General features: G+C 38.0%; 1 protein-coding gene across 1 annotated transcript in view; it reads left to right on the forward strand.

Moving 5' to 3' along the window:
- Positions 1-12,884, forward strand: part of ENTHD1 (ENTH domain containing 1) — a gene marked incomplete at its 5' end in the record, with an annotated part of 48,441 nt that extends 35,557 nt beyond the window's left edge. Inside the window, 2 exons of the mRNA XM_083365188.1 lie at positions 8,841-9,287; positions 12,265-12,884. Of these exons, the coding sequence (XP_083221314.1) occupies positions 8,841-9,287; positions 12,265-12,875 (1,058 nt within the window). The 3' untranslated portion in view covers positions 12,876-12,884. The remainder of the gene's footprint in view (positions 1-8,840; positions 9,288-12,264) is intronic.
- Between the last annotated feature and the right edge of the window lie 1,728 nt (positions 12,885-14,612).

Consider the following 14,612-nt stretch of genomic DNA (forward strand, 5'->3'; position numbering starts at 1 on the left):
GGAGGTATTTTATATATTACTTATGCTTTTGTATAAAGTTCCATGTAGCATTTTGCAGGGAACATTACTACTATGACAAAGAAACTTCTCTACATGCTTTTAGGGAAAAGCAGCTTCTGCACTAAAAACTATTGTACTATTCTGAGTACAATTACTGTGAGAAATAGTAATTGCATGTTCAGTAGAAAGATAGTTCTGAGTGGTGGGATACATTTATTTATCTTCTTCTATGAAAAGTTGTAAATATAGGCCAAAACCATCTCACTGAATAACTATGTTTCTTTTTACAAGAATAGTACAAAATTTCATACAAAGTTATCTTTTTGCTCGCTTTCTAAAAAAAAAAAATGTTTGTGGAGAACCAATCAAGCCATGACCTATCTTTTTTTTATGTGATTTCTTGTTCCAACAAAAACGTGTCAACTAATATTCATTTATTTAAAGAGAGTCACTGGTTTGCTCTATACAAACTTTCCAAACTTTGTTTCAACTTGTGAAAACTTTTATCTGTAGGCCAGGAATATCTTAGTTGAAAGAAGGTGCTACTCAGAGTCAGGTTCAATTGGAGCAGCTTATAAGGTTGCAAATAAATCAATCAATGATGAACCAGGTCTAATCTAGGCTGGCTTTTTTGAGATCAGGCAGAATGAGTTAGGTATTCCCACTTGTTCTGGAGGTGGAATGTGCATCTGGAGAAGCAGAGGAGGGGAGTTTCGACAGTGCAGAGCCATTAGAGAGAAGACTGCAGTTCTGAGCTGGAGGGAGAGGGGGAGACAGGAAGACATTCAGCATAGCTACACTTTAGAATCTGTCAAGACATAACTGCTAGATTAGAAGGTTATAACTTTAATTTGGCAAGATTCTGTCCATTAGGTGTATACAAATAAAGGATTTAGGGATTGCAAGAAGCAGGAAGCACAAATCATAAGTGACTTGCTGTTTGTTAAAAAAAAGGTTACAAAAGCTGATGGAATTAGCAGAGATGGCCAAATTGACTGTGCTGATAAAAGAAAAGAACATAATTACTTTTGTTTCTACTTGGAAACCGCTTCTGGTTTGTCCTTGAGGTGGATAAAAAATGATATCCTGATTTTGAGTTTTACCAATTAGACTGATTTTCCGATACAGAAATGGCTAGTACATACTACTATAAAAATGTAAAAAGTTGAGATTTGATTTTAATGTCTGATTTTACTGCAACAAGAGAGAGTTGGAAGTCAATGCCTTTTGTTTCCCCCCCTTTTCCCCCCTTTTTTGTTTTTCCTTTTTCTATTGTTGTCCCCTACTATTTGCTTTTGTATTTTTACATTTTATGTTATAAATGAATAAAACTAAATAAAATAGAAAAAAGGTGATATGTTCAAGACAAATTGAATAATATCAATGAATTTGCTTATTCCTTGAAAATGTATACTTAAATGATAGTAAACATTTAAAGCAGACAAGAAAAAAAAATATTAGTCCAAAACTGTTTTAGCTGTTTTAAAGTTAGCTATCCTTGGAAAGAATTGCATAAGGGAAACAGCTAAAAGACTGGAAATGCATCAGACTACTTTGAGATGATTTGCCATTTAACAGAATAACAGAATAAAAGAGTTGTTGGATGCTTTCTAGTCCAACCCCCTGCTCATGCAAGAGACCTAATACCATTTTTGACAAATGATTGTCCAGTCCCTTCTTAAAAGCCTCTAATGTTGGAGCAACCACAATTTCTGAAGGCAAATTGTTCCATTGGTTGATTGTTCTAACTGTCAGGAAGTTTCTCCTTAATTCTAGGTTGCTTCCCTCTTTGTTCAGTTTCCATCCATTGCTTCTGGTCTTGCCTTCAGGTGTTTTGGAAAATAGCTTTACTCCCTCCTCTTTGTGGCAACCTGTCAAATATATGAACACTGCTATCATGTCAACCCTAGTTCTTCTTTTCACTAGACTACATATACCCAATTCCTGCAAACGTTCTTCATAAGTTTTAGCCTTCAGCCCCCCCAATCAACTTTGTCATTCTTTCCTGCATTCTTTCCAGAGTCTCAGCATCTTTTTTATATTGTGGCGACCAAAAGTGGATGCAGTATTCCAAGTGTGGTCTTACCAAGGCATTATAAAGCAGTAGTATCACTTCTCGTGAACTTGATTTTATCCCTCTGTTAATACAGCCTAGGACTGTGTTGCTTTTTTGACAGCTGCAGCACATTGTAGGCTCGTATTTAAGTGATTGTCCACTAGGACTCCAAGATCACTCTTGCATTACTTCTGTGAGCCGTATTGCACCTAGTCTGTACCTGTACATTTGGTTTTTCCTGCCTAAGTGTAAAACCTTTCTCTTCTCTACATTGAATTTCATTTTGTTAGATAGGGCCCAGTGTTCAAGCCTATTGAGATCCATCTGGATTTTGAGCCTATCTTCCAGGGTTTTGGCTATTTCTTTTAGTTTGGGGTCATCTGCAAATATGATGAGTTTTCCTTCTATTTCCTCATCTAAATCGTTTATGAAGATATTAAAGTGTACTGGGCCTAAAACTGAACCTTATGGCATCCCACTACTTTCCTCCTTCCATGTAGATCAGACATGTCAAACACAAGGCCTGCTGGACGGATCCGGCCCAATAGGTGGTTCTGTCCAGCCTAGGGACCTGCTCTGGAAACAGCAGAGGACTGGCCTGCCACACCTCAGCCTGGCCCAGGCCAACTGGACACTGATCTACAACCTGGTTGCATCCATCAAAGCCAGAACACGCTCTGTCTTAAATCCACGGGGCAGCCCTGGCTTACTTGCTGGGTGCGCGCGCAAGCAGAGTCCGGTGTGCCTGCTGGCTGTCTTGTCCTTCAGGCTGACTTCACCCAGGACGCCAGCGCTGGCTGTCTCCTGTGCACACACCCAGGGGGTGGGGCAGAGGTGGCGGGGCAGCTCCTTGCTGATTTCAGGGCTGCCTCGTGGAACCTTTGTTCCTTCATTCCTTTTGTAGCAGAGAGGGGAGTTGGGGGGAATTGGTGCTGGCTGAGATCATCACTGGCTGGGAGGCTTTGCTGGAGTTCTGTAGATTTGGGAGCTCCGGCAATGGCTGGCGCCAGGGCAGGGCTCTTGGGGAGGGATTTTTAAAGGGGAAGAGGAAATTGACTAGGGAAATTAAGATTTTATTTTCTCTTTTCTGGAGAGGCAAGCCAGAAGGAGGGAGAGCGAGATAGGAAGTTGGCAAAAAAGCTTTTTTATTCTCTCTTCAGAGAGACAAGCCAAGAGGAGGGAGAGCGAGGTAGGAAGTTGGCAAAAAGGCTTTTTATTCTCTCTCCGGAGAATTTGTCTCTGGTTCAAAAAGCACTCAGTATACATGCAAAACAACACAATAATCATAGTAATGTCACCTTGGTGGACCTAAGAATTATGCCTTCTCGGTGGCAGACCTGCCTTGTGGAACAACATTACCCTGGATATCCAGACTTTTAATCCTCTTTTCCAAGGCTGGACCAAGAAGTTACACAAACTCTGTTCTTGGTGTGATTTTTTTGATTGGTATGTATTCTTCTTCTTGGGCTTGCAGCTCTTGAGTTTTTAATTTTTGTATATCATAGATTCACTCCTGCTAGATGGGAGGCCATATAAATTATTCAAACAAACAAACAAATACATTTAAGTCCACAACCTTACTTCATGAAGATGAAGAGGTTGTATGTGGAAGATTTTTCAACTGACTTGACAATGCCTTATCCCATCCCTCACAATCCATTGGAGAATGCACATAATAATTGAAGAAAGAGTATATGCTTCATTTCATTTATTTAAAATATTTATATAGCTACCCATCTTATATCAAACTCTGGATGCAACCCAATCAGTATGAAAAGTGCATAATGAACTCTCATCCTATAGATTGTGGTGGCTGTGACCATCTGTTCACTTATGAATATTGTACTCAGAAAGGTCAGATGATACCAAGGAGGCATTTTTCACATATTCCTATATGTCTGTAATGTAACTAAATCATACATTATTTACAAAGTAAAATTAAACTTAGTATTCCCAACTTAGTGAGCCAATTTTCTCTAGTAACTAAGGTGTTGGACTGGGACTATGGAAACTTTCATTTAGTTCTGTTTTAGGCACCTTGCCAGTTGTTTGACTATGGGGCAGCCACTCTGTATCAGCACACAGGAGAAGGCAACAGAAGCCACCTCTGGAAATGCTTCTAGAAAACTCTAGATACTTGTCTATGTAGTTGGCAGGAGTTAAGTCTAACTAAAAGGTGCAGAAGAAAAAATCTGATTCAATATTATTCATATGTTGAATGTTGGTTAAAAACTTTCAAACAAGAAAGAAACTTTTCTTTTGGCAACACTCCAGAAGACAGGCTTAAGATACAGGAGGATCTGGACAGACTTGAACACTGGGCGCTATCTAACAAAATGAAATTCAATGGTGAAAAGGTAGGGTTCTACATTTAGGCAAGAAAAACCAAATGTACAGGTATAGTATAGGGGGTACCTTGCTCAATAGTAGTAACTGTGAGAGGGATCCTGGAGTCCTAGTGGACAATCACTGAAATACGAGCCAGTAGTGTGCTCCAGCTGCCAAAAAAGTCAGCACAGTGCTAGGCTGCATTAACAGAGGGATAGAATCAAGATCACATGAAGTATTAATACCACTTTATAATGCCTTGGTAAGGCCACACTTGGAATACTGCATCCAGTTTTGGTCATCACAATGTAAAAAAGATGTTGAGACTCTAGAAAGAGTACAGAGAAGAGCAACAAAGACGATTAGGGAACTGGAGGCTAAACCGTATAAGGAACGGTTGCTGGAATTGGGTATGTCTAGTTTAATGAAGAGAAGGACTAGGGGTGACATGATAGCAGTGTTCCAATATCTCAGGGGCTACCACAAAGAAGAAGGAGTCAAGCTATTTTCCAAAGTGCCTGAACGCAGGAGAAGAAGCAATGGATGGAAACTAATCAAGGAGAGAAGCAACCTAGAACTAAGGAGAATCTTCCTGACAGAATAATTGACCAGTGGAAATACCTGCCTCCAGAAGCTGTGAATGCTCCAACACTGGAAGTTTTTAAGAAGAGACTGGACAGCCATTTGAGTGAAATGGTATAGGGTTTCCTGCCTGAGCAGGGAGTTGGACTAGATGACCTCCAAGGTCCCTTCCAACTTTATTATTGTTATTGTTATTATTATTATTATTATTATTATTATTATTATTATTATTATTATTATTATTATTATTGTTGTTATTGTTATTATTATATCTGCTCATTCATTCTATCCCAGTGTTTGGAGTAAAGGCCAGGTCTTAATGCTTTGCAGAAGGCTAGGAGAGTAGAGATCTGCTAAATGTCTAGGGCAGGGGTGTCAAACTCAATTTCATTGAGGGCCGCATCAGCATTGTGGTTGCCCTCAGGGGGCCGGGTGGGTATGGCCAGGGTGGGCGTGCCCTACTGGGTGGGCATGGCTACAGTGCATATGGCCTACTGGGTGGGCGTGGCCAGCTCTTCATTGTTTGCATCAAGGGTGCCTATGGGGGCCTGGGCAGGAGTGGGACAGATCTGAGGGTCTCTGGCAGAAGGAGGGTCTCTGGGCCAGGGCTAAGGCAGTGGGGGCCGTTTCCTCACTGTTTCCAGGATGGCTTCGCGGGCCACATGAAACCACTTCGCGGGCCGGATCCGGCCCCCGGGCCTTGTGTTTGACATGTCTGGTCTAGGGGAAGGGTGGTCCATAGGGCAGGACCTGCCACAGAAATCACACTTCCCAGGTTGCATATGATGGTAATGTTTAAAACAGGTGCTAGGAGCTTGCTCACCTTATTTGATCTGTTGGGGCAGATTGCTGTCCTAAGGGAGAGGTGATTCTAGGCATAACCTCACCCTGTGCCATATTTTAAATCCTGGAATCCTAAGAAAAAAATTGTAAGTTGACAGTCAACTCAATCTTCTGCAGTTTATTCTATTATTATTATTATTATTATTATTATTATTATTATTATTATTATTATTATTATTATTATTATTATTATTTAGATTTATATACCGCCCTTTCCCGAAGGACTCAGGGCGGTTTACACTCCGGCGGAATGAACGGAGGTTGGGGGCAGTCCTAAGCTCCGCAGGCAGCTGGTTCCACAGGGCAGGCGCACCCACTGAGAAGGCCCTACCCCTGGGTGTTACCCGCCGGCAGTCTTTAACCGGCGGCACCCTGAGGAGACCCTCCCTGTGGGAGCGTACTGGACGAAGGGAACTTGATGCTGGCAGCAGGTGTTCCCTCAAATATCCCGGACCCTCACCATTTAGGGCTTTATAGGTCATCACCAGCATTAATTAATTTCAAATGGGTTGAAGTGCTCAAACCAGGGTTGGCAGCATATGATAAATCATCCTCAAAATGCCAGTTTTCCATATGAGGTTTTTATACAGTTTGTATCTGCTCAAATATAGAAGCTGAGTTTGTTTTATACATCCTTTTAAAGTGCCCATTGTATATGCACTGCCAATTAAAGTTAATATATCTGCTCCTTTGTTTGATAAATTCCACTCATGATAAGAAGATTGAGGTGTTCTTCTTTAAAGACCAATTCACATATGTTTCAAATGCAGTTTCTCCCTTTTAAATATGTAAGTAGGTGTATATATACTTGTATCTATATTGACGGGGTAGTATTTTTTAATTCTGATTTGATCTTGTAATGTAGCTAAATAAAGTCATCTCATTTCCTAATGTAATGGTACATGGGAATGACCTTGAGAGGCAGGAGAAAGGGTGCTCTGTGTGCATGAGAGAGAGAGAGAGAGAGAGAGAGAGAGAGAGAGAGAGAGAGAGAGAGAGAGAGAGAGAGAGAGAGAGAGAGAGAGAATATGCTGGCAGCTGCATAACAGGCAGAGAAATAAAGGGTCCTTTCTAACATATCATGCTATAAAAAAAATTGTGGGAGATTTGTACTTTCAGACTTGCAAGATTCTGTTAATATAGCCTTACAATAAAGTACAATTACATTATCTTATCTGTTTCCTATCTGGCCTACCTGGGGAGAGTGACGCTCATCATTTCTGAGGATTCTTTTTCTATCTGAAATTTGTACTCTGTAATAGGTTTTTGAATAAAACTGACATACTGATTTCTGGGAAGAAAACCTCTCCTAGATGATTAGCATTTAAATAGGATAGATAGTCTTTAAAGCTATATTATATTCACTAAATCAGTGTACAGTTTAAGAAAGAAAGATTTGAATACAGCATTATTACAGCTCATAATGACAGATATAAAGTGTAGTTACAGTGATTGGTTATAAGGCATCACATGAAGCTAGCGTTAAAATAACAAGGTATCTCCAGGTCAAATTAATTTTGAAATGACAAAAATTTACAGCAGATCCCTGGGAATGATTATAGAACATAGTTAGTTGTAATAGTAGAATTATCTATTTAATTATTGTCAGTGGAGTATATTTATTTATATACTGTATATGGAAAGAGATAAAAAATGAATACAATTACTTAATTGACTTTTTCTAAGTCTTAAAAACTGTTTCCAAAAGATTCATTGAAGGCTGGATAATTGTCATTTCAGAAGCAATGTGCTTGACAATATATTGACTGAAAGGCCAAGTATAACACTTCAGAGCCACTAGAAAATTATATTACATACAAACACACAAACACACACACACACACACACACACACGCACACACACACACACAGAACGTGAACCTATCGCATATGCTAAATCTGGTGGATTGTAAATTTTTTAAAATGTAATTTTTCAAGATTACATTTTCTATGATTCAATCCCATGGTCCACATTGCAATTTTTCTATTGCCTTGAACATCCTCACCTCCTTTTTTATACTTTTTAAAAAATGTGGTAGACAAATTGAAAAAGAATTCCATTAAATTTCTTGAGCTGTCTTGTAGCTTTTAGAATCTTTAATAAAGCTATTCTGTTAACATTTTGATTTCTTAAATAATGGATCAGTGTGTCAAGAATATTTTTTGGTTAAATCTGCAATCTTTAGTACCTGGGCCAGCATCCCACAGACCATAAGAAAGATATGCTTATTCCCTCTGAGTTTAGAAAATTTTGAATGAAAAATCCTGACTTTATAATAGATTCCTACCCTTGATATTTCTTCTGTGGTAGAACAATGCATGCATGTGTGAACAAGTCAAATATACCGAATCCACATTAATAGCCCCTATTGTTCCTGAAATCAACATATTGTGGTATATTCACCTTTTCCTACCAGTTTCCATGTCTCCTGTTTATATGGGGGTTTGCCCATGACAAAACAGGATTGGTACTCCTTATGATTTCAGTAAAGTAGTAATAGATAGCTAGCAAGAGCGATAAAATCATACTGATCATATAGATGACAGTGATTGATATATGCGCTTTTATGTCTGAAATGGCAAATTGATTAATTTATTAATTTATTATAGATTTTAAAAATTGAAGATAAAATAACTGATTTCTGTCTTCCTTTAAAAATGCCTTCAAATTTGCACAATTGTTCTGTTCTAAAATCCAAATTAGTTTGACTGCAGTTTTGTAAAGAAAAGGGTTTGTATTAGTTTCTCGTATTTTCCATGTGTATATTGTGTTTTATGTGTCCAAAGAAGTTGTTGCAATCTTGCTATTTCATCTAATGTCATTATAAATTTAGATAGTGATTTTTACAAAGATTTCTAGGTACTTAAAAACTATTACTGCATGACACAGCATAGATATTTTTATTTTTATCTGCAGCATGTATGAACTTTTGTTTTCTATTATTTCTGTTATTATTATTAAGCCTTATATTAAGTCACCATCATATAACTTAAGTAATTAAAATGATTAACCACTAACTTCTAATTACAGGTACTGTTTTGAGTCCATCAGAAAGAAATCTGCTCCCTTTGCAAAAGTGGGATTCAGGCAGAAAATTGAAGAATTCAGTTGATTCCAGAATTATGCTGAAATCTCCTCCAAAGAGGCCATCAAGCATAAATAGTCATCAAATTGCCACAACTTTGCTTGATCTTTGGTCATCCAGTCCAGAGGAGTTTATTGCTATTAACAAACAGCAAATCCCCAAGTCTGATTTGGCTGGCTGTCATACCAGGGCCTCTGTTGAGACCATTTATAAATCTCCCACCTTTCAAACCTTTGGTCCTCTAGGAACCCCTATAACAAATACCCTGAAAACTTCTCCTGCTCCTCAGCAGTACTGTGGGCCTAATGTAGCAAGCTTACGAAACCTCCACTTTTTAACACCAAGCATTGTAGAGGCAGTTGGTTTGAGTGGTGATCTTGCCCCCAGACCAGGTGAGTTTCTCATTTCTATATTTAATTATGGGTTTTTGGCTCCCATTCTTGCTTTTTAGTTTTTTAAAACTTTCGTGCTTTTTAAATAATACTAGAAAGCTGACTTTCACTCTATATACATTTTAAAATAATGCTTTGGTTGCTTAGCCCTTATAATAGTTATTTTATAATACAATATTTGTATATAGATAGTCCTCATTTATTGACTGCAATAGGGATTGGCAAACTTTGTTACTAAGTGACACACTTATTAAGTGCAGTGTCATGTAACTGTCAATTCTGGCTGCAGTTGTTAAGCGAATCACACGTGGTTGTTAAGCATATCAAGTAAATCACAACTTGTAATTTCTTGCTGGCTTCTCCGTTAACTTTGCTTGACGGAAGGTTCTGAAGTTGCAAACAGTGATCACAAATGCTGCAACTGTTGTAAATGTGTGCTGGTTGTCAAGCATCTGAATCCCAGTCTGTGTGACTGTATGACTCTGGGGATGCTGCCACAGCTGCAACATGGGAGGATCAGTTGTAATTCTCATTTTTCAGCACCTTTATCACTTCAAATGGATGCTGAATGGTTCGTAAGTAAGAAATACCTCTGGTTAGTTTTTTTTGTTTTAGTAGTCTCCAGCTATGAATTCCTTTCAGCAGCAAAAATTAGCTACAATATCGCAAATGGAAAACTTGTAAGTTACCAAAATCTGGAGTACAATGGCAACAAGAGTATAGAAAACTTTTGCTGTCATTTTCTGGTCATCTGAAGTTTTGCAGTACAGATGTAGTACCATTTTCAGCTACAATATGGATGAAGTTTTTTTTTAAAATCAGTTCTTGAGTATTGCTGATGGTAGTGGGAAACCTAAAAACAGATCTTTCAGCTTGAACTCACTTGGTAGTATTTTCTAATTTTCTGCTCCTCTATTAGCCTGTGAATAGTGGGACATGATTATGAGTAACACACTGGGACTACTTGAACACCTATGAGTTGTGGAAGGACTTACTAGTAATAGTAGGATAGTACTATAACTTTTCAAGGTGTGGTTTCAGACCTATGTAGTTGTGAAATGTGCTATCCTCCTTATGTAGTGGATGAACTAATATCTTAGTTAAACAATAATTTCAATCATTCCATATAATATTTATATATAATTGTCTTTAGTTCTGCTTTTATATTGGATAGTAGTCTGGGATTAATGACATTGTATAGATGGTAGGGATGCAGTGGCTCAGTGGGTTAAGATGCTGAGCTTGCCGATCAGATCATTGGCAGTTTGGTGGATTGAATCCCGAGTGCCGTGTAACAGAGTGAGCTCCTGTTACTCGTCCCAGGTTCTGCCAACCTAGCAGTTCGAAAGCACGTAAAAATGCAAGTAGAAAAATAGGGACCACTATGGTGGGAAGGTAACAGCGTTTCGTGCGCCTTTGGTGTCTAGTCATGCCGGCCACATGACCACGGAGACGTCCTCAGACAAGCGCTGGCTCTTCGGCTTTGAAACGGAAATGAGCACCGGCCCCTAGAGTCGGAAACGACTAGCACGCATGTGTGGGGGAACCTTTACCTTTACCTTTATAGATGGTATATTGAATAATTCTTGAATCTTATTTTTAAGGGAGGAATCCGTAAGAGTCCTGTTTTCTTGTAGGCTTTGAAAGAATTCAGTGTTGATCCTTAATGACCAGATAAGCAGATTTTCTCCATGATGATCTGTCCCTACCTTGGACTTTCAGATATTCCAACAGTGCTGTCATCACCACCATAACTACGTTCATCCACCTTGTTGCTGGTCCTCCTTTTTCCTTCCGTCTTTCCCACAATTAAAGCCTTCTCCAGAGAGTTATGTGTCCAAAATAAGAGTATTTGACCCTGCTCATGTGTGCCTTGAGTGCCTTATTCAATGATCCATTTGTATTTTGGGTTTGTTTTTTTTTGCTGTCCAAGGTATTCTCAGGAATCTTCTCCAACAAAGTTCAAAAGGGTCAATATTCTTTCTATCTGGCTTCTTCAAAATTGTTTGCACTATTTTGAATATTATAGGGATGGATACATCATGGCATCTGAATATCTTTTCAAAGGGCAACTTGGCTGCCCTACCATGTCCTATTTGCACCACATTTCTTGACTGCTTGTTCCTTTACTCTGGTTGATTCTAAAAGGCAGACCACTTCTATATTTTCATTGTCAATTCAAAGCAGAGTTATTAGGATTTTTAATTAATCTCCCAAAGCAATGTTTTTTGGTAACATTTTTAACTTCTCTCACTTGGCAACAATTATTTGTTTTTTGATATGGTAATAAGTTGTAAAGCATGGAATACCGTTTGCAGGAGGATGTAAGGAGAAGAGGAATATTAGTTGTGCACTTTACAACTTTAATACAATATTCAAAGCCATTTTAAAGTGCCCCCCACATTCACTGAATCCAAACTCCAAAGTGACCTAGGCGCATCTTTGCATATAGGAGATAGAAGGATTTAAACTAGGGATTAGATATGGTTGCAGAGCCTGGTCACTTCCAGGCATTTTATGTTTAATGTATTGCTATTTCAGAAGAAATTCCGAGGTAGTTTCTTCAACTTACTGTTCAATAATATAAATAGAGATGCCCCTTGTACCTGCAAAATTATCCATTGAGGATAAAAAAATGTAAATACGTCAAATTTCATATTGTATTGTTTAACTTAATTATAAAGGGTCCTTGATGCTCTCTGAGCTTGGTTGTTTTCTTGCAGATGTCTCAGTATCCAAACTAGGTAACATCAGCAGCCAAGCTCAGAGAGCTCCAAGGACCCCTCATTTCAACTCTGAACTACAAATATTCTTCTTTATTGGTAACTTAATTCTATTTTATATAGTATATTGTAAACTAAGGTGCTTAGATTTATAATTAACAAAACATAAAGGAGTATGAATACATAGTTTTGGCAAACAATGATCTTTTTTGTATCGAGATATATATATATATGTGTATATATATATTTTTTAGATTCTGCCAGCTCCATTGGAACAACTTCTTCCTTTTCTACTTTCTCCATCTCGTCCCCAGAATCTGCAGTACCAAACAACACCCCTCAGCTCTATTCTGTTGCACCCCATGGCCCCTCCTACATGCCTTCACCACATGGATTACCTTCTGTTTTTTTTAAAGATCTCAAGGAACGGATTGCACATTCTTTTTCTCCTTGCCCAGTGTCTGATGTAGATGACAATGCTAGCATTTTAAGCCTACTACCTGATAATTCAAAATGTTCTGTTGAGAAAAATGATGGCTTTAGGAGCAGAACTTATTGTGCTTCTGGTGAAAGTTGGGCAAACAATTTAGTGGAGGAAGAACTTGCTGGATCTAACCCTGTATCGCCAGCCACAAATCTTCCTCCTGCCACAGATCTTTTTCCTTCAAGTGCTGAGGAAAAAAATATCAGCATTTTGGAAGAAATAAAAAATGCTGTTTGTGGACTTAGAGGGGACTTCTGCAGTGTGGCACAGGAGTTACGTACAATAGGTAGTGAATTGGCAAATATGGTAGTTTCCATTCAAAATATGAACCAATTTTTTGCAGCTCCCCAAACTGCTAAAAATTATCCTACAGAAATATAGTACTCAAACTGGCTCACAATGAGGTAGTGTAAGATGAGTTATATATTCTGTTTTACTTGACATACTTTGGAGTTTACTTGCACAAAAGTAAATGTCTTTGTACACACACACACACACACACACACTAATATATGTACCTATTATATTTTTGCTGTGGAAAATAAATTGTGATTTACATCTTACTCTTTTGCATTGGTTTTCATTTTTTAAAAAATAACTTTGGATATATCTCTAAAGTAGTCTAAAAACAAGACATTCATCTTTTTCTGCATGAATCTCAAAGGACTAATTAGGATTAATTAGACTGAGCAGTCATTAATATCCTGAGCACCAGTCAGGGAGCCTAATACATTACACATAAATGGAGGTTGGTCAAGCTTATGAGACTTATTGTTGATGAGCTATTTATTTATTTAAAATATTTATATGGGCACTCAGTTGCCTTCATATAATTCTCTGTTTTCATTATGTTGTTTTTATTTTATTCCTTATTATGTTCAATTGTATTTGTTTCTCAAAGACACTGTATGAAATGAATGGCAATATAAATGGATATATAATTAATGAAAACCCTTTGGAAAGGTCTTGAGGAAATATGTGAATACAGTATACAAACCATTCTCTCACCAAGAAAATAAAATAAAAGCAAATTATTCTTCAGTCCAATAGATATCATGCATAATTAGAGTAATCGAATTGAATAGGAAATGGGAAAACAGCTTCTTTGGAAACTGGCTCTGTTTTATATCTGATTTTTGAAAGAAGAGAGCATTGGGAGAAGTAAGACTGATTAAGAATAGAATAGAATATGAATAGAATTTTACTGATGGTGATTTAAATTCATGAAGGATAAAATTGAAACAATAATCCTGCAAAGCTGAAAAGGAAATTGAAAGTTCAGAGGGAAGTGATCTTATTTGTTCTCACCTTGCGTAAGAGACATTCCCTTAAGAAATTGAAAAGTATTTTGCAATGTCCCAGTAGGCTTTTGGTTCCAACAATAGCAAAAGAGGAGGAAGGATCACAAGTGCAAAAGTACTTTTACGTATGGTCATGTGAAGGTGCATTCATGACCTTTTTATAATGAGAAAACTGGCTAAGAAAGCTACCTGATTGTTTTGAAATTACCAAAGGCCAACATTCAAAATGTTAGCGAGATATATTGATTTAAGACTCTTTAGAATAGGAAGTAGCACTAGATGTGCTGTTTTCCAGTAACAATTTAAATGTTATGAGATCAAAAAGTGATGGAAGTTTTGGTAAATCCAGTTCTCTTTCCTTTGCATCATGTAACAATTTGTATTTAACTTGTGAATATTTTCCCCTTGCCAATGACTTTTTGTCTTTGCTATAACAGAACATCAGTTGTCAAAACAGGTACTGTCTGAAGCAAAGACATCATTCTAGGCAAAAAAATGGATTTTTATCATAGAAATTCTCCCCAATAGAGACAGTTTTAATTTCTTCTATTTTAACTTGTTGTTAGTTTTGTTCCATGTCTTAGCATAATTATAGGGACGCGGTGGCTCAGTGGGTTAGGACGCTGAGCTTGTCGATCAGAAGGTCGGCAGTTTGGCGGGTCGAATCCCGAGTGCCGCGTAACAGAGTGAGCGCCTGTTACTCGTCCCAGCTTCTGCCAACCTAGCAGTTCGAAAGCACGTAAAAATGCAAGTAGAAAAATAGGGACCACTACGGTGGGAAGGTAACAGCGTTCCGTGCGCCTTTGGCGTCTAGTCA

Source organism: Vipera ursinii (genome assembly GCF_947247035.1).
Source record: "Vipera ursinii genome assembly, chromosome: 6".
Taxonomy (NCBI): domain Eukaryota; kingdom Metazoa; phylum Chordata; class Lepidosauria; order Squamata; family Viperidae; genus Vipera; species Vipera ursinii.